This window comes from Pinus tabuliformis, chromosome Q, assembly GCF_031772625.1.
Source record: "Pinus tabuliformis cultivar Carrire ecotype Pingquan chromosome Q, CPIR1, whole genome shotgun sequence".
Lineage (NCBI taxonomy): Eukaryota > Viridiplantae > Streptophyta > Pinopsida > Pinales > Pinaceae > Pinus > Pinus tabuliformis.
Window position 1 is genome coordinate 1147885617 of NC_142296.1, and position 23578 is coordinate 1147909194.

At 37.2% G+C, this 23578-nt stretch overlaps 1 protein-coding gene across 1 annotated transcript in view; it reads right to left on the reverse strand.

The window, feature by feature from the left end:
• Positions 1-14496: 14496 nt before the first annotated feature.
• The window catches only part of LOC149223658 (uncharacterized), a 39247-nt gene continuing 30165 nt past the window's right edge, over positions 14497-23578 (reverse strand). Inside the window, exons 2-3 of the mRNA XM_089387967.1 lie at positions 15388-15451; positions 14497-14787 (exon numbers count right to left, since the gene is read on the reverse strand). Coding sequence (XP_089244093.1) covers positions 14497-14787; positions 15388-15451 — 355 coding nt within the window. The remainder of the gene's footprint in view (positions 14788-15387; positions 15452-23578) is intronic.

Genomic DNA, 23578 nt, shown 5'->3' on the forward strand with positions numbered 1-23578 from the left:
ATTTCTTCTTCCCTAATTGGGCTCAAGAGTATGTCGTTATCATCTGGGTTGACTAGGTTCAGAATATTTGAGAGGAAATCTGATATATCCTCCTCGCTCCTGTCCCTTTTAGCACTAAGAAGGTTTTGGAAATGCTTCTCAGCATCTTCCTTTATTTGATCAAATCCTTTGCACACTTGTCCACTGGATGTAGTGATTTTTGCAATATGATTTCACGAAAGGCGAGCCCTATACTGTCTGTGGAAGTATGTAGTGTTTCTGTCCCCAGCTTTGAGCCACAAGCTGCGAGACTTTAAACGCCAATATTCTTCTTCACTTCTAAAGGAGCTATATGTTTTCCTTTGAGCAGATTTTTCTTTATCTAATTCCATGGGGGAGATTTCTTTCTTTTCCAGTTCGAATTGAAATTCTGCCAGCTAATGGACTGCTTCTTTCCTCTGGCTGGTGGGGGATTTTAAAGCCTTCTTTATCCATTCTTTTAGGGCCTTCTTTGCATTTTTCATTTTTTGTTCCCACACAAAGCTTGGGGAGCCTGTTACATCTTTTTCCCAGGCTGATTGAACTGTTTCGAAAAACCCTTCTCTTTCAGCCCAGAGAGGGCTAAAGTGGAAAGGGAGAGGACCTAAGTCTTCTTCTTCCTTTAAGAAGAAAAGGATAGGTTTGTGGTCCGAGGTAAGTTTTGGAAGAATCTTGGTGAAAATAATTCTTTTGTCCATCATGATGGAGCTGCTGGTGAGAAATCTGTCCAGCCTTGCTGAAATATGATTTTCCCCTGTTCTATTGTTGGTCCAAGTGTATTCTCCTTTCACTGGCTTGAAATCTACTAAATCCCACTGGAGAATGAGATTTTCCATTGTGAAGAGAAGAGGATCCCTTGTGAAGGTCCCACCTCTCTTCTCTTTGGGATCCATAATAATGTTCAGATCTCCTCCTATGACTATATTCTTAGGATTGAGGAGTTCTAAATAGTCCGAGAGTGTCTTCCAGCACTCTTTCTTTTCAACATAATGCACGGGAACATACATATTGAAAAGAGCTAAGATGAAGTTGCTTGTTGTATGGCGCAGTTCAGTATAAATCCATTATTGAGTCTCATAGGATCTTTCAAGAGAAAAGGTGGTTTTAGACCAGAATGTGCCTATTCCTCCAGTCGAACCTCTAGCACTAACTACCTTTCCTGAATCAAATTTCCATTTTGTTTTGCCTGTGTTTAGAAGGATCTCCCCTTCTATTTTTGTCTCTTGAAGCATGAGTATGTTTGTGGATTCCATTTTCAATAGATCTTTAATAGCCTTTGCCTTAGTGGGATTCCCCAAACCCCTGCAGTTCCAAGAGACCAGTTGCATCATTTACAACTTGTTGGGGTGGGTCCACCTCCCTTAGGAACCCTTGGTCTAGTATTCCTCCCGAGGGTCATCTCAATGGTGGCTTGACTTCCAAGGGTTTTTTGTCTTTCTGATTCTTCTTCCCTAGTTTCCTTATTTGATTTCCTTTTGGCTCTCTTTGATGGCCTCTCGAAGGTCTCATCATCCGAAGAGCCCGCATTTTCTACATCCTTTTTCATTTTTTTAATTATGTTTGCATATGAAGGGGAAGAAGTATTGCCTGGAATCGGGCTTGTATTATTACCTGGATCTTGAGAGTCAGTGTTGCTCAGCTGGGGGAGACCATCTCGTTCTGCCTCTGGAGAATCTGAAGGTGTTTTGAGAGATTCAAAAGGATTTTTGTCCTCCTCGATGCTGATGGTTTCCTTGCTTCCCATGTTCTGAATGTTTGCACTTTCTTGCCTTGATTTGTTCCCTGTCTCTTTGCCTTTGTTTTTATTGTTCTATCTATTGTTTGTTGTTTTCTTTACTTGTTTCCATTGTTCTCCTTTTTATTTCTCTATTGCCTCCTCATTTTTCTTCTTGCAGTATCTTGAAAAGTGCCCGTGTTCGTGACAGTGTTGGCATTTAAAGGGGAGCTGTTCGTAGTCAAGCTCTTGGATATGTGTCCAATCTGTAACCGAAAGTTTGATGGCTTCAGGTAATCCGACTTCCGGATTGACCTCTACACATATTCGGGCACAAGAGAATTGATCCTTCCTCGGTGCTTGGTCTATGTATCTGCCTAGAGCATTACCAATGGATTGCAGCGATCTCTGGCTCCAGCAGTGAAGGGGGAGATGTGGAAGATGCACCCATACAGGCACTGCCGTGGGTACGTCTTGTGCCGGATCAAAATCTGGTGACCATTTATTCAGATAAAGCCCTTGAGGGCCCATAAAATATGGCCCGTTTCTGAAGATCAGGCTTCTATCTTCCGCATTATCAAACACAAATACAAAAAACCCTTTGCCAACAAAATGGCTTTTTATTCCTTCCGAAACCAGAGGTATCCAGTTCCGTTTAGTTCTTCAACTGCTTTCAGGGATGGCCATAGCCCTGTGAACTAGCCGATGAGGCCTCTTTCGGCTAGGTTCAATGTTGTTCTGCAAGTTTCCTCCACAGGCAAAGTCACCGTGGGGATGTTTTCCAACTTTTTGACGAACTTTTGTTGTGAACTGGAGATTGGAGGTTTCCCAGCAGCTGCGATGAGGGATCTAAAAGCTTCGAGCTCTGGAGACGGGGGAGGAGGGGCCTTAGGGCCACCTCCGAGATCCATAGTGGAGAAGACCACGCGAAGGAGGGAGTAACTAGCTGGGTGCGGCTAGGGTTACAGCAGGGCGGCCATGCGCGCGCTCAGAAGCAAAAAAATAGTATCTTGTTGGTTGGGTTTTTCAAAAATAATTAAATTCATTTTAATCTTAAAATAATTAATATAATTATTTATTTATACATGAATGTAAAGAAAAATAATAGGTTAATTTATCAGCATTAATGAATATAAAGAAATATTAATACTTATTCATGTTAATCATTTAATTAAAACTTAGAAAAAAAAAAAATTCCAAACAAAATTAAAGATATCAAATTTCAATTAATTAATCAGGCAAAAATAATAGGTTAATAAATATTATCTATTGAATATTAATTATTTTACTTATTCAAATGAAATAAAAAAATATAACTTTATACAACTTATTAAATAAAAATAATTTTATTCATTTTAATCTTGAAATTAACAAAATTAACTATTTACACAAAAATGGGAAGAAAAATAATATGTTAATATATCAACACTAATAAATATTAGGAACAATTAATACTTATTTATTTTTAATCATTCAATTAAAAAATGAAGAAATACAAAAAAAAAAAACAAAAAAAAATTAAGAATTGTGTTAAAGCTTTACCATTTTTGTCGACTACCATTCATTCCCAACCCTACCCTCACCATTATTTATTTACGCTACTGAGTTCTGACTTATTCACTCATGGATCTATCCTGATGATGAACCACAGAGGATGGTTCAAAACATCGATTCCAAAAACATGAATGCGATGACTCCGGAAGATAACATCAGACAACCTTGAATCTGTCTAACATTATAAGGATATGTGTTATATTAATAAATATGTATTTGACAGGCATAACAACTAGTTCTAGTTATGGATAGATTCGTCAAAGGATTGGAGTCCCTTGAGAGATGGTGTGGATGTGTTTAGTTGCAAGCAACGTGCTTGGCACAACAAGGTAAGGTAACTGGTGTATTGTTATGTTTATTTGTGCACTAACAATTATGTGTTTATGGAAATATGATGCAGGGGATGGCATGTAAAAGAGTCTACCATGAAATTATGAAGAAGGATGAGGTTTAGCATTCCTTTGGAAGCATTGGGAACAATGGAGATTGAGTCTTGGTGTTTGTTGTCAGTCTTTTTCTTTTGGTCTTTTTTGATTTTATGTGCTTGGTTGTGGTTTTGTTTGCATCTTGTCCATAACCATGCCACTTTGTTTGTGTTGTCGTATTGTTGTTGGTTTTCCATGGTTTTCTTCTTGTTTTCTTCTTGGTCTTGCCTTTTATGTTTTGAGAGCCTTGGGAATTGGTTGGGGAAGGAGGAAGTTAGTTTAGGGAGAGTTGTGTGGTACATGATAGGTAAGGTAAGACCTAGATGAAGCTCGGTGCATGTATAAGGGCAGTTGAAGGTAAGAGTATGACAACCAATTGGAATGGTTGGGTCCATTGGTGTAAGTGGACGATGGGAGGACAATCATGGGAAAGGTAATCAAGAAGGTAAGGTGAATGTATTTGAGGTGTCATATGCCTTGGCTATGTTGGGAATGATTGTTCTCAATGTTGTGCATAGTGTGCACAAATAAAGGGAGTTCTCTTAAGCTTGACCTCATGCTATCTAGTAATTATCTTATGATCATGATTATGTTGATGTTTATATACGTATGTATGCGTGTATGTATGTTGTTGACTGAAAGGATCATGATTTGTTTATGTTGATGTTATCTATATATATATATATATATATATATATACATACCGTTTTCTGACAACGTCATCACGAATTGTTCTTATGGAGGAATGATTGCTTATGTGGGTGAAAGACATGAAGAGGTTCCTGGTTCATGAGGAATCAAGTAGGAAGAGTAACCTTGACAGATTTACGAGGTCATTATCATGCGGATATGAATTGATATTATGTGTTTATACTATGTCTATGTTTATGCTATGGACATGCAATGTTGAGGGATACATCAGCAGAATGGAAGTAATATGACCGGTGGCATGCTAGGATAAGCATGAATGGTGGAGAGACACTGGTAGCAAGGTTGTTTGGTAGAGGCAGTGTGGTTTTGGATGTGCAGTGCTACTGTTGTGTATATTTTGTACATATTGCATATTCAATGATTGTACATTTAGTGTTGTGTGCATGTTGCATATATTGCACTGTGTGTGTTGTATGTGCAGTGATATGTGCATATGGTGCTATGTACATGTTGCATATGTATTATTGTGTACATATGATTTTGTGTGTTTATTGTGTATATGGTGTTGATGTTGTTATGTACATGTTTGATATGCGGTGTTGTGTACATATCATAAATGTGCACATGATGGATATGCGGCGTTGTGTGCATAGGGTGTTGTGCACATGCTGGATATGCAGTGATATGTACAGATGATGTTATGTACATGTGGGATATGTAGTGTTATGTGCATGTGGTGTTGCGTGAATGTTCTACATGTGGTGCTATGTACATATGGTGTTGCGTACATGATTGTACAAGTGATTTTGTGTGCTTGTGGTGTTGTGTACATGTTTTACAAGTGGCATTGTGTGCATTTGGTGTTGTGTACATGTTGTGCATGTGGCACTATGTACATGTGGTGTTGTGTACACATTGTGCAGGTGGTGTTGTGTACATGTGATGTTGGGCACACGTCGTGCAAGTGGTGTTGTGTAAAAGTGGTATTGTGTACATGTTGTACCTATGGTACTGATGTACATGTGGTATTATGTGCATGTCATACATGTTGTGTTGCAGGCATGCAGTACTATAAATGTGCATTGTGTAGTCGTGGTATCGTGACATGTGTATTCGTTGTGTTTTACTCTGTTCATGTATATGTATTGTGTTGTACGTCGAGTGTAGGTGTGTGTATTGTATTGTGGTGTACACCGGATGTAGGAGTATGTGTTGTGTTGTTTTGTACACTATGCGTAGATGTATGTGTGGTATGTTAGGTGTAGGTGCATGTATTGCATGGTGTTGTATGTTGTGTGTGGTTGTATGTGTGTGATGCACACTATGTGTATGTGCACATGGTTGAGGAGAAGGAAATAGGTGTTTTTTGGGTGTGGAAACTGATCCAGTGTGCGTACGGGATAAGGACAAAGGTAGAAGCTAAAGATTGATTAAATGATAAGTATTAATATTTTATTTCAGTTTTATTATGCATGTGATTTATGATTTTGTTATATGATGATTACATGTGATCTATGATTTTGGTTTATGATGGTTACATGTGATTTATTATTTTTATCTATGATGGTTGTGTTTTTAGTTAACTTGATGTGATATGTTTATACATGATGATTTGATCAAAGATGCTAGTTTGACTTTTTGTGATAGGAAGTAAACAAGATTTCAAGTGTACCTTATTAACGAGCTAACAATGAGGAATGATGTGAATTTATTTCAATTTACTTTGAATCTAATGGAAGTTATGTGCTTGGCACAGGAAGTATAGAAATGCCCAGTTGGGTGGTTGAAACTGACTACAATAATTAGCAGGAACAAAAAAAGGAATTGGAACATGCAACAATATGTTGGTAAATCACTTCAGGAGTAGGGCCATTGTGGGACACTGGTACCCAATAGTGTCCATTGATTTCCATGAGCATGCTATGAACGGTATGATGGTTTTGAGGTAGGTATATGCCTTGGTTGTTTGACCTTTTGATGCGAGGAAGCCTTGCTAAGGGATGGATCACCCAGGATAGGGTATGTCAAGGAACTTGGAAGGTGAGTGACTACATGGAAGGGGTGACCAGATTGCCCGAGGGACTATGTAGCAGAGAAGGGAAGGTCGAGGATGGATTTGTTTTGGTCATTAGCATTTCCAGATGGAATCAAATGCACATTTGGAGTGTGCCTATAACAATGAGATGGTAACTGTTCATTAAGGGTATAGTAGCACAATATTGTAGCGTTGGACATTGGATGCAGATTTGACCTTGTAGTGGATTCTAGACTTCCTGGGAAGGAGTTGAATCTTGGTACTACTTTTGAGGGTGAAGGTGTAAGCCTCTGGATTCCCTTGTTGCTAATGTGGGCATCGTATCCATTTATTTGTTGGGTGAAACAAATGTGTATGTGTATATGTGGTTATTATTGTAAATATCGTAATGAGTTGTGTTATAAAGCTCCAGTAAATGGTATGTTTGTCATGTTTTAACAGATGTTCATTGTAAATATTGCAACAAGCTATGTTATAAAGCTCCATGGGAAGTATCTTTTGTTTACATCGATCTTTCTGGTTATATGTGTCATTGAACACCAAGGATGGTGTTCCCCCAAGGGGGAGGGTTCTATAACAACCCTGGTTAAAAATCCATGTAAAAAAAAATATATGACCATGGTCATGGGACACATATTCCAAGTTGAACGGTGGGAAAAGCATCCTAGTGGGTGTTCATTTTGGTTATTATGGCTAAAGGAAATTGGCAAAGGCTTTGGAAAGGAAAAATGGCATTTTTGGAAAATTTATTTATGAAAATATTGGAAATTAGGAGAAAAGGAAGGTGAAAGTTCATAGGTTTCATGTGAGGAGTAAAATGAAAGAAAATAATGGAAAATGAATCAAATAGAGGCCTTGTTGATAAAAAGGCTTCTAAGGATCAGTTCATGAACTTTTTTAGTTCAGTTTTGGGCTGTCTCATTACTCTCTCTCTCTCTCTCTCTCACTCACTCACTCTTGGACACAGAGTTTTATTGGAGCACTTTGGCATTGGATCAAGAAAGGAAAAAGAAGGAAAGACGAAGGAAGAGCAAGATCAAGCAACTACAACAAGATTCTTTGTAGGTATCAATTTTCATGTGTGTTTTCCTTTCTAGATTTGGTATGCGTGATATTGCATGCGGTTCTTTGTTTTTACGGCATGGGTTTGCTAGGTGTGACAACGTTTATCAGCCTAGCCTTGCTATTTCTGGATAGTCATGGTTTGATGGGGTTCTCATGTTTTGGTGAAGCTGGATTGCTGTATGGATTTAAAGATGAGTGAGGTGGATCTCTGAATAATAGAACACATGGCCTAGTAACCCTTGAACCAGACTATAGGTTGTGGTAAAGCCAGATTTTGTGTTACCTCGATGGGCCTAGGAATCCTTGACCGGTGAATGGCGACATATACGATAAAGCCTAGAGGTGGGTGCTATTCATCAGGCCTAGTAATCCCGGGATGGGGTATGCGTAAATCCTAGAGAGTGGATCTCAGTTTAGGGCCTAGTGATCTAGTGTGGATTGTGGTAAAGCCTGAGAGACCAGGAGACAGGAAAATTCCTCATGGTGTAGGTGGAGAAATCTGGTGGCATCCATTCTTTTTTTGGCCTATTGATCTGGTGGAGATCATGGTAAAGCCTATTATTACCTATTTATGGTTTAGACTAGTGATCCAGAATGGATTACGGTAAAACCTATTTTCTATTGGTGAGGGTGAGGTGGTTTAGCCTTGGGATTCCCTGGTTGGTTCTTTTAGTTTGAGTCCCACATTCATGCTTGGAACATGGCATGGGGGTGATTGGTTGAAGAGAGATATGACTCATCCAATCTATGGCTAGGTGGAATGTGGTAGTCCCATACCAGGTTGGATTTTGCATTCATTAATAACAAGTTCTCTCATGGTATATTATGTGTAAATGTACTGGTTTATATGTGGATTTTATAGTTGATGTATCTTTGATATTTATGTTGCTATTATGCTAGTTATAAGCATGTATTATGATAATGATGATGTATGGTTGTCCTCATGTTTTGATTTGTAAATAAATGAACAATGTATCTATGACCTAATAGATGATAATGCAACTCATGATATAAGGGAACAATGCTTCTTAGCAATTATCAGATAAGTATGAGTCCCCTATGCTCAACTCTATTGTTTAGAACTGTAGATCACATATTTGTGACATGTTTGACGAAATTCCTATCATGGCTAGTAGGAGTCCAGTCAAGTCCTTATTAAATAAATTGCATTTGTAAAATCATTCAATTGTTATCTTTCTATTCTAAAGGTGTCATTTAGTTCTGGGCAGTGACCAGGGCTCTGAGTCTGAAAAAAGTGGCTCAAATCCCGGGGATGCTGGCACAACACTAGGGGAAAATTCCTTGGACTCTAGCATACCCTTGTTGTAGGAGTGTCCAAAGCCCCCTGGATGCATGCATGCTCATATCAAGGGAGCATCGAGGAGCTAAATGGTCTAAAATATCAATGGGACTAAAGGGCTGGTTACCTAAGAGGTTGGGATGGTTCCTGGGAGTCATGTTGCTATCGTGGAAGGTTTGTATGGTGCATTTCCTTCGATCCAATTCCTTAAGGTCACCTAGGAGGTTGAATCCAATCATAGTAGCATCTTGTCACATGTTTACCCTAGTTGGATGACTACTTGGGTAGATGTGGGGGGATGGTGTTACATGCCATCTCCTTACACCACTCAACCACCTCATCCTCCACCTCTTCAGTCACAACTATAATATGCCTTCTACACTTTGTATTATTCAACCCATTTATCCAATAATGTATGTTAGAGGCAGCAATACCATGTTTTTTTGAGGAGGCACAGATTGAATATCCCTTAAACTCGATGTCATCAATTGCAGCTAGCATGTCTTACTTTGTCTAGCCTATGATGGCACCAGTTTCCTTTGTTGAAGTTTCACCTTGCACTGTGGCTGAAGGTGGCTCTGTGGTTGATGGTGGGATAACATGATCTGCCACCACAGTGTCCTTTTAAATGACATTGTTGGGAGCATTCACTTCTCCCCCCCATCCTCATATGATGAAGTGGATCTTAGTTGAGTCCCCCTCTTCCCTCACCTTTTCCTATTCCTTGTATGATATGCAATAGAAACTCTTGTCATGGGTGCAACAACCTACAGATTTACCATGAAATTCTGATTTAAAAAAAATGTTGATTTTTCTCAGTAGATCACCAATCATTCATGCACTAGAATTTTCTTAGTGAAAATAAGGCTTATTGCATGGAATTTTATGTTGATTTTCAAGGTAGAGAAATTGATATTACAAGAGGCTTGGAATAATTAATTTCACACAAAGAAATAAGAATGCTATAAAGAAATAGTAAGGATTGACACACAAAATTTCTTTCTAGCATTCTTTTGCATGGTTGTGGGATTTATTTGATTGATTTGTTTAGATTGTGAGGGTCTTCTAAGGCCTGTTGCATGTTATTGATGTTTGGAGTGTATGTTTTCACTCACTTGTAAGCTTACTTCTCCTCAACAGTGACCTATTGCAGACTGTTGAAAAATATTAGGTTTGAAGCATTCTTATTATAGTAGTCTGATTTTAAATTGTAGGGGTCAGATTTGAGGTTACAATGGCATTGAAATTGGTTACTAAACTGGAAGGTATGGTTATTTTCATCTTAAGAATGATTTAAGTGTTGATCTCATCATTTAATTAAATGATATATACTTTCCAGTAAGCTACAACAGTCCAAGTTCCATTGACAGTGGTACATTGAAGGACTAGTACTTTCTTGAGTTAGCATATTGACATTATTGTTGGATTTTCTCCCTAGCCTAGTCAAGGATAGGATAACCTTCTTGGATTCTAAATACCTCATTGAATCTCTCATCAACCTCTTACTACTCAGTGGTCCTCTAGAATCTCTAGATGTTATCTTTTATAGATCTGTAATCACAGAGTTTACTAAGTGTTCTATGCTCGAATCTTGCTCAACCAATATTGTTGACAATGGACTGATATCATTGCTATAGTGGTCCGATAATAAATTGCAAGGGTCGGATTTGAGGTTACAGTTGCATTGAAATTGGTTACTAAAATGTAAGGTATTGTTATTTTCATCTTGAGAATGATTTAAGGGTTGATCTCATCATTTAATTGATTGATATATACTTGCTAGTAAGCTACAACAGTCCATGCTTCATTGAAAGTGGTACATTGAAGGACTAGTACTTTCTTGAGTTAGCATATTGGCATTGTTGTTGGGTTTTTTCCCTAGCCTAGTCAAGGATAGGATAACCTTCATGGATACTAACTACCTCATTGCATCTCTCATCAACATCTTACTACTCAGTGGTCCTCTAGAGTCTTTGGATGCTATATTTTATAGATTTGTAATCGCAAAGGTTAGTAAGTGTTTTATGCTCGAATCTTGCTCAACCAATCTTGTTGAAAATGGAGTTATATCATTATTATAGTAGTATGATATTAAATTGTAAGGGTCATCTTTGAGGTTACAATGGAATTGAAATTGGTTACTAAAATGGAAGGTATGGTTATTTGGATCTTGAGAATGATTTAAGTGGTCCTCTAGAGTCTTTGGATGCTATCTTTTATAGATCTGTAATCCAGCCTTAAAGAAAGTTCATAAGTAATAGATAGTATGGCACAAGGTTATTAGACTCTGAATGGATTGGGGTTCGAACAAACTCATTATATTGAGTAAAGAGCATGAACGAATGGTAGTAACAACAGGCCCATATCACTGAGGAAGGAATAACTTTCTTGACATGAGGAGTGTGAGGTGGGTTCAAATACAATATCTTGAGCCTTAAAGTGCATCCTAAGGCAAAAACGAAATAAATGATTCTTCGTTGCATCTCATATTTCATAGTTGCATTGTATAAGTATCTCTCTCTTGCAAATTGCATTGCATATCTTTTAGTCCATTTGACTAACTAATCTCACTGATAGCAAATTTGTCTAATTCCTTGTAGTTATGCTCTTGCAATCTTTTAGTTGGATCGTCTTAATTTGATAATCTAATAATTAAAAAAGAATTTCTAATAAGCATATACAAGTGATAATGAGACAGTGGTATCGTTATTCATTTAAACGTGCTTCTCTAATCAAATCTTGTGATTTGTTTAACAAGTGATATTGGCTATAATGCCTTTCATTTACCCTTGTCTCTCAATAAAAATAATGATAAAATAATCAATATGATAACATTATTCAACAAAAAAACCTGTATGTCTCCAACAATTGATGAATAAAATGAATGTAACAATGTGCACACACTCTATACTGATGAATAAAATGAATATAACATTGTGCACACACTTTGATTGTATGTCTCTAGTAGCTAATGAGAAGAATGAATGTTTCAAATGAAAATCAATAAGGGTTGCTTTTTCTTTTCTTTTTTTTTATAGTTTTTTGATCTAGAATTTAATTGGTAGGGAAGATTGGCATGGATTTCCATCTCCCAAATTCAAATGTGTGTTTTCGATTGAATTGTACATGATCCAATGGCTGACAAAATTTCATGGTTGATCCTTGTGTTTGATCGTGTTTAATTCCTTAATTGAAAGGGCTAGTGTGTGTAATACTTGAATTGAAAGGGTTGGTGTCATTTATGCATCCTATGAACTAATTCCTGAATTGAATGGTGTTATTTATCATCTTTAATATGTTGAATGGTTAAACACATGTAGATATGGCTAACACGCATTTCACTTGTTCTTGTGCATGTATTACCCAAAAATGCAGATGTGTTCCTCTAGTGGAAATTAGTGGGTGACTGTTTGATGGGATAGGTGTACTTCTGGATATAATTCAATGGAATGTTTTGTAGTCTATGTTGACTTAATTGGAGGTAGTTGGGATAATATGTCTTGTCAACTTTTAATGTTAAGGCTTAGTGTTTGAGAGTTGTTCGTGCAATCAATAAATGGGCCCATTTTGAACATAATTTAATACCTTATATAACTTAATATAAATTATTTATATACCTTATTTTATGGTTTATAGTGATTTTTTTATGGATGTGTGGGACCAATACGAATCCCTACACAACAATAGAAACTTCTCCCTAAATCTAAAAAATTAATTATAAAATTATAAAATAACTTATTATTATACAATTAATTAATTAATAAAATATTATTTTTATTTAAAAATATTAATTAATTATTTTTTAATATTAAATTACTTTTTAATATTAAATTACTTTTCAAACTTTAGTGAGGGCTATCCTGATCCCTTCCAACTTTTCTCAGAAGTACGGCGTGCAGAGTGAAAGTCTCGAACCGACGTTCAATTTGGTCACAGACTTGGCTTTAATGGGGAGGCAAAAAGCAAACTCAAGACAAACACTTCATCACATTATATTATATTATGAAAATCATAATAAGAACAACAAAATTAAATGAATTGTATTTAGCTTTTATATCACTAAATATTGATTATACGAAAATATGATTAGTGTATATGTGTGAATCTGAAATATTTATTATTTAATATTTAAAATCTTATAATTAATAGTTTATATTAAATCTCATGTAGCGTTTGATTCTGTGTTAGGATTACGAAGGAAAGTGGAAAATGAAAGATGATTGGATAATTAGTTTTTTAGTGTTTTAAAATTAATTTAAATAAAATAAAAATTATATTTTATATTGAATAAATAAAAGTTATATTTGGGGCCTGGAGTATGCCCTAAAACTACTTTTGTTTGGCTAAGAGCTCGTCTTCCTCGGACGTAAGGAAACAGGTTAACGGCCCAAGACCCAGAGGCATCTGGCAGGAGTGAAAACCTGCTCCCTTACGGACCACCAGCGGGTTATTTCAGGTGGCGTGGTTTTCCTTGATAACAGTGATGTGTCAACTGACATTTGCGGATAGCAGCCAGAGATGGCTGTCCTCACTGTTGGTTTGACAAACTGAGTTTGATAGGTTTTTCCACCTTTTGAAAAAAAAAAAAAAAAAAAAAAAAAAAAAAAAAAAAAAAAGTTATATTTGGGTAGAGTATGTATTAAAATTGTTTTTGTTTGGGTAAGACTTAGAGGCATCTGGCACGAGTGAAACTCTGCCTCCTCACCGACTGGCAGGGGTTATTTCAAGCCCCGTGGTTTTCCTTGATTAAGGATGATGAGTGAGTGTGCATTTTAACCTTTTTCACGATATCTTTTAATCAAAATTTTATGGAAATTTTTAAAAACTTGAATTTAAATTATTTAATCTATATAATTCGAACCCTCTAGAGTTTTAAACAACAAAAAATAAAAAAATTATATTTTCAGATTATTTTAATAAATTCAGGTGAAAAAAATTATTTAATCAATAAATAAATTAGACTAAACATTTTCCTAAAAAAAAAAAAAAAGTCGGCCTGGAGTATGCCGTAAAACTGCTTCTGGTTGGCTAAGAGCTCGTCTTCCTCGGACGTAAGGAAACAGGTTAACGGCCCAAGACCCAGAGGCATCTAGCAGGAGTGAAAGCCTGCTCCCTTACGGACCACCAGCGGGTTATTCCAGGTGGCGTGGTTTTCCTTGATAACAGTGATGAGTCAAACCGACATTCGCGGATCGCAGCCAGAGATGGTTGTCCTCACTGTTGGTTTGACACCTGAGTTTCATAGGTTTTGCCACCTTCGGAAAAAAAAAAAAAAAACTATGGAAAAAAAATTAAAACAAAAAATATATTTTTTTACAAAATTCCCATTAAATTTTAGCAAAACTTTCTGATTTATACACCGGGTTTCCGAGCACGCTGGCTATAGAAAGTGGTCTGCTGTGTAAACGGGTTTCTCAGAAAATTTGACCAGTGTAGCCACAGTTCCTAGTGGAATGCAAGTGGGGAGTGCGAAACGTTACAGGATTCGTACCGATATTATTAAAGATCCACTACAGTGTCACCGACTTTAATCAGCCACTGCTGGACGTGGCCCAGTGGAAAAATACCTCGAAAAGCGGAAATAATGATGCCAACTTCCCTATTTATAACGAGCAAACCTGCAATTCGTTTCCAGGGCTTATACTCGCATTGGACTCTCTATATGTGGAAATTCAAAGCCTTCACGCTCTGTAGCAACTCGAGATACGTTTTAATTAGAGGTATACAAATTAAATTAAATGGCGATAAGTTTTATGGATCTCTGGTGGAGCTGAAGCAACTGAAGCCGTACACTTTCAAGTTTCAGATGAGCAACGTGCAGACCTGGATGAGCGCGGCCCTCACAGACCAGGAATCCTGCCTCAATGGCTTTCAGGATCTCCACGCCACCCGTCATGTTACGGCCATGGTCACCGGTCGCGTGCAGAACGTGCGGAAATTGATAAGTAATGCCCTCGCTCTCGTCAACACATTCGCTGCCACCGGAGGAGGATATGGCCTCCATGCCTGAAGCCTTCAAGGGCGCCTGAAATAATATATTCAGTATTTCATCGAATCTGTATACCATAGCTTTTACCTCAGGCCTCGGGGTTGTTTATTGTAAATTCGGTTGTAGTGATATAATAAATGTTTTTAAATTATAATTTTTTTTGTGTAGACTTTTTTTTGGTGCGGAGAAACCATATTAGACATAATTCCTTGGTGATAATTCCAATAGTGTGGTTTATGAATCTATGTACGTTTTTGGTATATAATATTTTTAAAATACAATTTTGTGGTGGATTCAATAATATGAAACGGTTTTAAGTGGCCTGACGACGCACATAGAAACCTGATAGGTAAATAATCAAGGCCGGATTCTTATTATTTTTATTTAAAATTAGTTTTTAAATTTAAAAAGTAAATATTAATTTAATTTAATTCCAATTATTTATTATTGATGTTTTCACTGTAATATTATTTAATTTATTAGTAACCCTGAAAAGAACCAGTCTTCTGTTCCATAGTTTTGTTCTCTCCAATATTTTGCCATGATATCAAAGCTTAGAAGGCTTTTAGAAAAAACATTTACATAAAACTTCCCGAAAGAACAACCCTATGAGTGAAAAGAAATAGGCAAGCTAACCTTTGACAGAGCAAGCATATTGCGAAGAAGCAAAGAGAACATAAAATAGAAAGCCGCAAAAGCACTGAAAGAACGAAAAAGCCAGCAAAGTTAAATTCAAAGTCCGATATTTTTCAGAAATTTTTTACGTATTAACCCAACTCAAAAGTTTGGAGAAGGTGAATATCGTACATCATTGAATACAACATATTAATGCAGCCTAGAAATTCGGAGAAGGCGATAGCGTTACTAGCGATTAACAACACGGCAATAGAACGCGTTAGTTTCATTTACTCTGCTCTAACGCTGCCTTTGCTCATCCCACAGTGCGTCTCATCCCACAGTGCGTTAGCTGTGATATTCAAAAAAAATTGAATGTCTACATGTGGCAGTAGCCCACATACAAGTTGTTTTTTGAAAAAGTCCAAGATATGTTTAGACGATTTGGAAGAATGGAAGACTTGCACCAACAAATAAAGAATTTGAGGTTTGAAGGATACAACAAGAAGAAAATGCTTAAACAATTTAGAGGTTACAGAATCTGGAAAAAGAGAAGAAGAAAAGTAAATGTAGTTCAAGTCAATTTTTTAAATTGTAAACCCAACAAAGTATTCTCATCTGAGTTGTTGCAGGCCTCCTCATCGTGGTATTAGCAGCTCCTAATGTCTAAGAATCTAAGGTACGTTAAGTGACTTTTTTAGTGACTTATTTGAGAGGGGTGCTTCTTAACTAGGATATAGAGTCACACATGTTAGATTTTCATAGGATGTGCACAGGCTTGACCATAGGGAGAAGATGCGTAAGCAGGCTCGACTGTTAAGGATGCTATCGCTGTAATTAAGGGGGAGTGTTGGAGAATCTAATCCCAACCACCTGTTAGGTGTCAAAACTATCCCTCCAAGTGTCCTAGTTAAGTGTGATTAAGTTCAGTTTAGTCTAATTTAACTCCAATAATTTATTACTGATGTTTCCAATGTAATCTCACTTAACTGATTCGTAATACTGAGAAGAGCAAGTCCTTTGTTCCATAGTTTTGTTCTCTTCAATTTTTTTTGTCAAAAATTAAATTGAAATTAACCCCTTTCAATAACCAAAACCTAGCCACAGTAAGTAAAGTCTTGTGTTCTGGGCCTCACACCTCGTTGTTCTAATGAGCCTTTTCTCGAATGAAGTCTGCAAATGATTTTCATTACTCCAGTATCAAATTTTCCCTGAAAGGTTTCTACCTTTCACTTAATTGAACAATTATTTTATATAACTTCTATGAGATTAAAATTTTGTGGCGAGATGCCAGTTTACAGAGTAATAACAAGCAGGAATATGATTTATAAAATATGCTTCTGCGCCTTAAGATGGTAGTCCGGTTGTAGATGCATTGGATGGTGTTTGGTTCCATCAGATCTGAGGGTCGAATTCAGGGGCCTTCTCAGCAGAAGGTTGCACTGGATCCTTAGTTGCACATCCCACCCCGCTTGCTCACTCAAAAGATAAATATATGTTGAAAAAATTTCAGACTGGAATCATATGTAAAATCGCTCTACATTGTTTTAAATATCGTGATGTACACATTGCAATCAACATATTTATTTTTTTAATATTGATTTGGGTCACGAGCGACCATATCACTATAACTTCGAGTTTGTGTCATATCACTATAACTTTTAGGTAATGTGCATAATGATTAATTGATTTTATTGCTAAATATCACTTTGATCAATTTGGGGAATTGAATCAATTTTATATAAAAAAATAAATATTTTAACAGAATACCCAATCACTATCTATTTTTTTCTTTGCATAATTTAATTTTATTATTTAAACCTAAAACATTTTTCCATTTAAAATTATAACATGAAAATATTAATCCATTTAAATTTTAATAGGAAAATATTATGATATACAAATATTTTTATTTTGGTTTACATTGTTGTTAATATTTTTACAAAGCCCACCAACACATCCTACCATGATTGAAGCATTGCAGTGACATGGAAAATGGGTATAAATGAAATATTTTCGATTTCCATCAACTTCATTCAATTACTATGTCCTGTAGTCTAGTGCATAAAGTCATGTTTCCATTCATAGACCAAGGCCCTAAATCAGAGTAACGAAAGCTACTTTTGCTAGTGTCTTTACCCTTGCCTTTACTAATAGTGCTTTAGGAAGATATGAAACAATATTACATGATTTCTAAGGACTAAACTTCTCTATCTAATAGTTGGACCACATTTTTATGAACCATATTTTTATGAGTTGTTTCTGGTGCTTTCTCTAACTCCCCTGTAAGATACCTTTGAACTAACTTAACTAGGGAAATTGTGAAGTAGCATAATAAACAACTTTCACAAATTTGCTTAACTAACCATTGATTCCAACCATTGATTATTATTGTGTTGATAGTGCCCACTATAGGGGTGATGTGTAGGTATAATGTAAGAAAGTTTGTAACATTTTTACATGTGTGTTTAATATGGAAAATGTTGTAGTGTCACTAAAAAGTTAAAAGTTATAAAAATAATAAAACTCATTTGGTTACATTGTAATTTTGTTTTTATTAACAAAATTACAAATAACATTTTAGATAAAAGAAATCATAATATACATATTACATTAAAATATATAACGTATAAGTAGAAACAATAACTTAGCATTTATTTTACCTTGTAAATTAGAATAGTGATTCTGTAAACACATTTAAATTTAATTGATAAGCATATAAAAACTTGAATACTCCCAACAAACTTACAATATAACAATATGTTTTACCATGTATATTCACATCCACTTTGGGATAGATATTATTAACTTGTAAATCTTTGTTACAATACGATGAGCCAACACCATGGATCATCAATAAAACATGCCCAAAACCATATCAATACCACATTGCTAAAAACGATGACTCATGAATACCACATGCCCAAAAATCATCTCACATTTCACAATCAAAATTTATATATATATATATATATATATATATACACACACACACACACACACATATATATAATTTTATTACATTTTTAGGCAAGAGACTCCCCATCCAAGTATGGAAGAGATGTTATAATGTCCTATTATATTATGTTATCTAAACATTTCGACCAGGTAAAACTACATAAAAATAAAAATGAAAATACAAAATAAAATTATTACTTAAAATATTTTGACTCAGTGAAATTACGTAAAAAAAAAAATTAAACTAAAAAAATAATAACTAAATTGGTCGAGATCCATTTTTACTCTCGATCTATTAGACTTCGAGAGGGATGAAATCTCTTGAGCAAGTTTTACACTTAGAAAAGAGGTTTGCACCTTGTTGTAGCGGCTACAACCACCCTCCAAAAGTTTTCCTTCGCCTCGTTTTGGAGCCTCCCTCCTCGAAATATTAGCAGCATGTCTTGCACTGCTCAGGTACTTGTGTTTCATTCAATTTTATCTTGTGCTTTACAGCTTGTGTTCACTTACTTGCTTTGTTGACTAACCACAAGCTGACCCTATGACTTGGTTTACATCCGGTTCTTGTGCTGTCTTGAAAAACTACGCAGTCCTAGAGGGCAACCTACCTTGCTCTCAGGAATTGTGTAGAGTATCCTGGTAGCCTGCCTTTCTCTCAAGAATTGCGGAGAGCAGCCTAGTAGCCTGCCTTTCTCTCTAGGATTGCACAAAGCAGTCTGACAGACAACCTTGCTCAGGGAAATTGCGTAGAACATCCGGACATTGAGCTTTGGCTTAGGAATTGCGCAGACCCAGATGATAGCTTTTCTTCAGCTGGGAAACTGCATAGATCATGAGAGGAAGCCAGAGCCACTTAGCCCAAGAATTGCGCAGAAGAATTCCATCAACTGTTGCTCGATGCATGTGCCAGCAAGTTGCTTGGTTCCCTCTAGAAATATGTAATTTCTCCATGCATGTATGGTAGCGTTTCCTGAAAAATCCAAAAGAAAAAAGAATCCCTAAAAAGTGGGGATATATTTTTAGCACTGGGAGTTACACTCAAGTTGATTTTAGAAACTCCCCGCCACTTGTCGCTTTTTCTTAGATTTTTGGCATGTACGTCATAAAACCTAAATCAACCAAATCTATTTAAACGACGCCCCATAGCTCATTCTACACATTTGATCTTGGATCTCTAGCATTGCCAAGGCATCTAGGAACCTTCAACATAGTTGACACAACTTTTCCGGTTAAGTTTCATTTTTCAAGTATGTTGTTGCTTTTTCTGTCGCTTTTATTTCCTTGGCTTGTGTGAGTGTTGTTTTGCATGTTTTACCGAATGACCACTAGAATTTTAGTTTGTTTTAACTTGTAGACGTTCAGTTTCAATTTTTCCATTGTCTTTCTTAAGTGTCGCATGCATAACACTATTTTTGCACTAACAATCATTGTTGTGATGACTCTCCCCACTAGTTTCGTTGTTCATCGATTTGACTATTTCCTGCATTGGTTTTGATTACATGCATGATCATTCACTCCTATTTGCACCACCTTTCGCTCATGCATTTAGATCTACTCATTTTCAAGTTGCCCTTGGGTAGATATGGGTTGCCTCATCTTAGATCTTGCTTTACCCAGCATGCACTGCGCATTCCTAGAACTTAAGGCTCTTCCTTGCCTCCATGAATTTTGTAGAAGTTGTCTCTCACTGGTATCTAGTTGTGCTATGCACAATTCTGGGAGATAGTTCCCTGTCTTGTCCAATGGGATTGTGCAATGCACAGTCCTAACGAGCAGTCAAGCCATACTGAACTGCGCATTGCGTAGTTCCAGTCCACAATCAACCGAGATAGAATGTGCTCTGCACAGTTCCAATCCACAGCAAGTCTCACTAGCAGCTGAGACTATGCAATGCACAGTTCCAGCTGACAGTCTCCTAGCCTCTGAGAGTCACTACTGTCCAATCTTGCCCAATAGTCACCCATTTTATTGCATGATTGATCCTTGAAGTGATTTGTGTTTTAAACTAACATTTTCTTTATGTGAGTGTCTACTATGTCTCCAAGTACATCATTTGTTGAGCAGTCTCTTAGCAGAACAAACATCATGGTTTCTAAGAGAGCCAAATCAAAGGACACTATAGAGAGCAGCACTAGGGATGTGGTTGAATAGGTGCCAATGAACTTGCCCATATATGCAGACATGCAGTTGTTCATAAAGAAGGACATGAAGATCACATGGCAAGAAATAAAGGACATATTTGCAGGTAGTTTCAAAGAATATTTGGAAGATCAACAAGTTTATGTCAACATTCACAAGTCAGTCTTATACAGGGTTTTATGCAAGTACCCTACCTTCCCGTGTGTGGACATCATTCACTAGGTTGTCTCATATACTGATCCTGAGACGATGACACTAAAAAATACCAATGGGACACAAATTTCCACCTTTAGGACAGAAAATTACCATCATATGTATCACTTACCACAACCAGTGAACTACATGGATGCATTGTTCTTCACTCCCAACAACAATGTAAACTTTAGAGATATCATGAAGTGTTCGGTAAAAGATCCATCGAATTTCAGGATGACACCCAACCAGGTCTACAAGACGAAGTCACTTAGGAAGGCTTACCAACTTCTAGTCATATTCACATGTCACTTGTATGGTCAAGAGAGCATGAAGACCTTCCCGTAGATTTTGGTTTTTATGTTAAATAAGTTGGAAAATGAAGGAAGGCATTTCAACTAGTTGAACATGATGGCTCTTCAGCTTAAAGTGCATGTGTCAAATACCCAGAATTCGCCTAAGGATGGAAAATCAAGATTCTATATGTCCACGTACTTGCTTGATGCAATCTGTGCCCAACAACAGTTCCTTGGCATGGATTGGGCATGGACACCATTAGAGGAAGCTATGTATGTTTATTGAAAGTTTCTCTTTGAGTGCAGCTATCGAGGAGTCATGGCGAGGTTATCTGACCACTTCATCGCCCCTCTATACAAGATAATATTTGAACAAGATCTGCCTTACATGTCCCAGGAAACGATGCAGGCATTGTTTAACATAGTAGATTGGTATGCCTCACCTGGTGGCACCTTCATCAGGATTTTTAGTGCGTAGAAGCCTCCATATGAGCTACTAATATTTTCCACGAACAAGCTAGTCATGCTAGAGGTTACATACCACATCTCTACAGGGTTATCAATAGGACCGCACATGAGGAAGAAGGCACCATAGCCTACTCTTCCTTTGTGGATTGGGTTGTACGAGATCCGTACCTTGAAAGATGCAGATGTCGAGACCGAGGACTTGAAGAAGTTTGGATTCGACACCAAGAGGTTCAATCCATATTATTTTCACAGCATATGCAACAACCATTATGCAAAAGTGTACTACTCATGGATCCACGGGGCATATCATTGGCCAGAGGAAGATCCATGGAGGTATTGCTATAACTCCTCTAAGCTCAATGAACCGGTCATCATAGTAGTAGAATGGAAAGTAACACTCCAGGAAATAGCACCATAGGAGGTAACAACAACAGCAGTAGTGAGCAGCAAACCGGTGCAAGACAAAGGCAAGAGGAAGATTGCGCGCAGAGGTTGAGAAAAGCTACAAGTTCAAAGAAGGTCCACTTGTTGAGAGAGTAGCTTAGGAGATAGATGTGAAGAGGCGACAACATGAAAGAAGAGTAGCGGAGAGAAATAGAGAAAAGAAAATATTGGAAGAAGCAAAGAGGAAGTTGCAGGAGATGGAGAAGAAGCTGAAAGAAGAACAAGAGCTCAAGAGGAGAGAAAGGGAAGAAAGGAAGAAATAGGAACAAGAAGAAGGCCAAGGTGCACTGACAGAGCAAATTGAGCAGATACAAGTTGAGACAACAAAGCAGTTAGTAGATGAAGAAGCGGGTGAGTAGGTGAAAGTTTGGGAACTTGCTCAGAAGGTTGAGTAGTTGGTTAAGATAACAAGCATGGAGATGGAACATGAGATAGAGGATCAAGACATCGATCTCATACTGAGGGAATATGAGATCGCACCACAGTATCTGCCACCTCCACAACTACAACCAGTCCTGATCGAGAAAGGAGAAGTTTTGATCCTTGATGATGATCTAGAGATGGATGTGTACAATTTGGCATTTGACGAGTCACAACAAAGGATTGTACAGGCACAAGGAAATCATCTCCTAGATGTTCATACATAACCTGCACACATAGAATAAAGGGTGATTGCACCAGATGTTAGAAGATATCCAATTGCCATGATCGAGGCTTATAAGGCCTATGCAGAAGCCACAAGTTCGATGGTCAAGTTCTTGATAGTAGATAGTGATCGAATAGCGAAGGAATTCCAAGAGGCGAGGCAGAGAACAAAGCATTCTATAGGATCCACCATGAAAGAGATGAAGAAAACAATAGTGGTGGAGATATCAACTTTGGAGCCCACCATGAAGATAGTGTATAGAATATTTATCACCATGCACAAAGCGGTTGTCCATCTATACGGTTTTCAAGAGAAGTACACGCATACAACCCAAACTCTCAAAGATGTTCATACTGTTATTGTGTACATGTAAGAATGGACAATGAAGTACAAGGGAGCCCCGATTTACTTACATAAGAGGATGAAGCCAGAGGCTAAGCTAGACAAAACATGGATTCAAATGTTGATCTGGACCTATGAGCAACCCCCTCCACTCATCACTAGCATTGAGGATTCCTATGCACAGTTGTTTAGGAGTCTAGATGTCATAGTACGAATGCACAATATCCCTTCCATCGAAACCCTCACCTAGGCCTTGAGGAAGAACCAAGTCATGCTGGATGTCGACAAGTACATAAAGCAGTTGATGCGTGAAGCCACTAGTGATGAATTGCATCTCAAAGCAAAGAACATGCAAAGGTACATCAGTGGTCCATCCACACTCAGGATAGTGTTGCGCATGCTTCAGGATGAGTTGGACAGAGGTTTTATAACCATATACCCGAAAGCCTTGGAGGCAAGAGTCCGCTTCGACAAAGATGTCATCAAACAGTACGGGGACACAATAGCGCATTACCAAGATTCGTATCAGTTCGTCACCAAAGATAACCGCAAGGAGGTTACCAAGTTGGTATTTCCCCAAGGCCCTGAGTGATGTTGTTTGTCTTGTCAGGCTAATCAAGCCTAGTTTTGTCTCACATGGGTATATGTGGAGATTGTATTATTGTAAACATGTTGTAAGTGAAATTCCAAGTGTCATTAGTGGAATGTGAATAGTCATTGTTGTAAT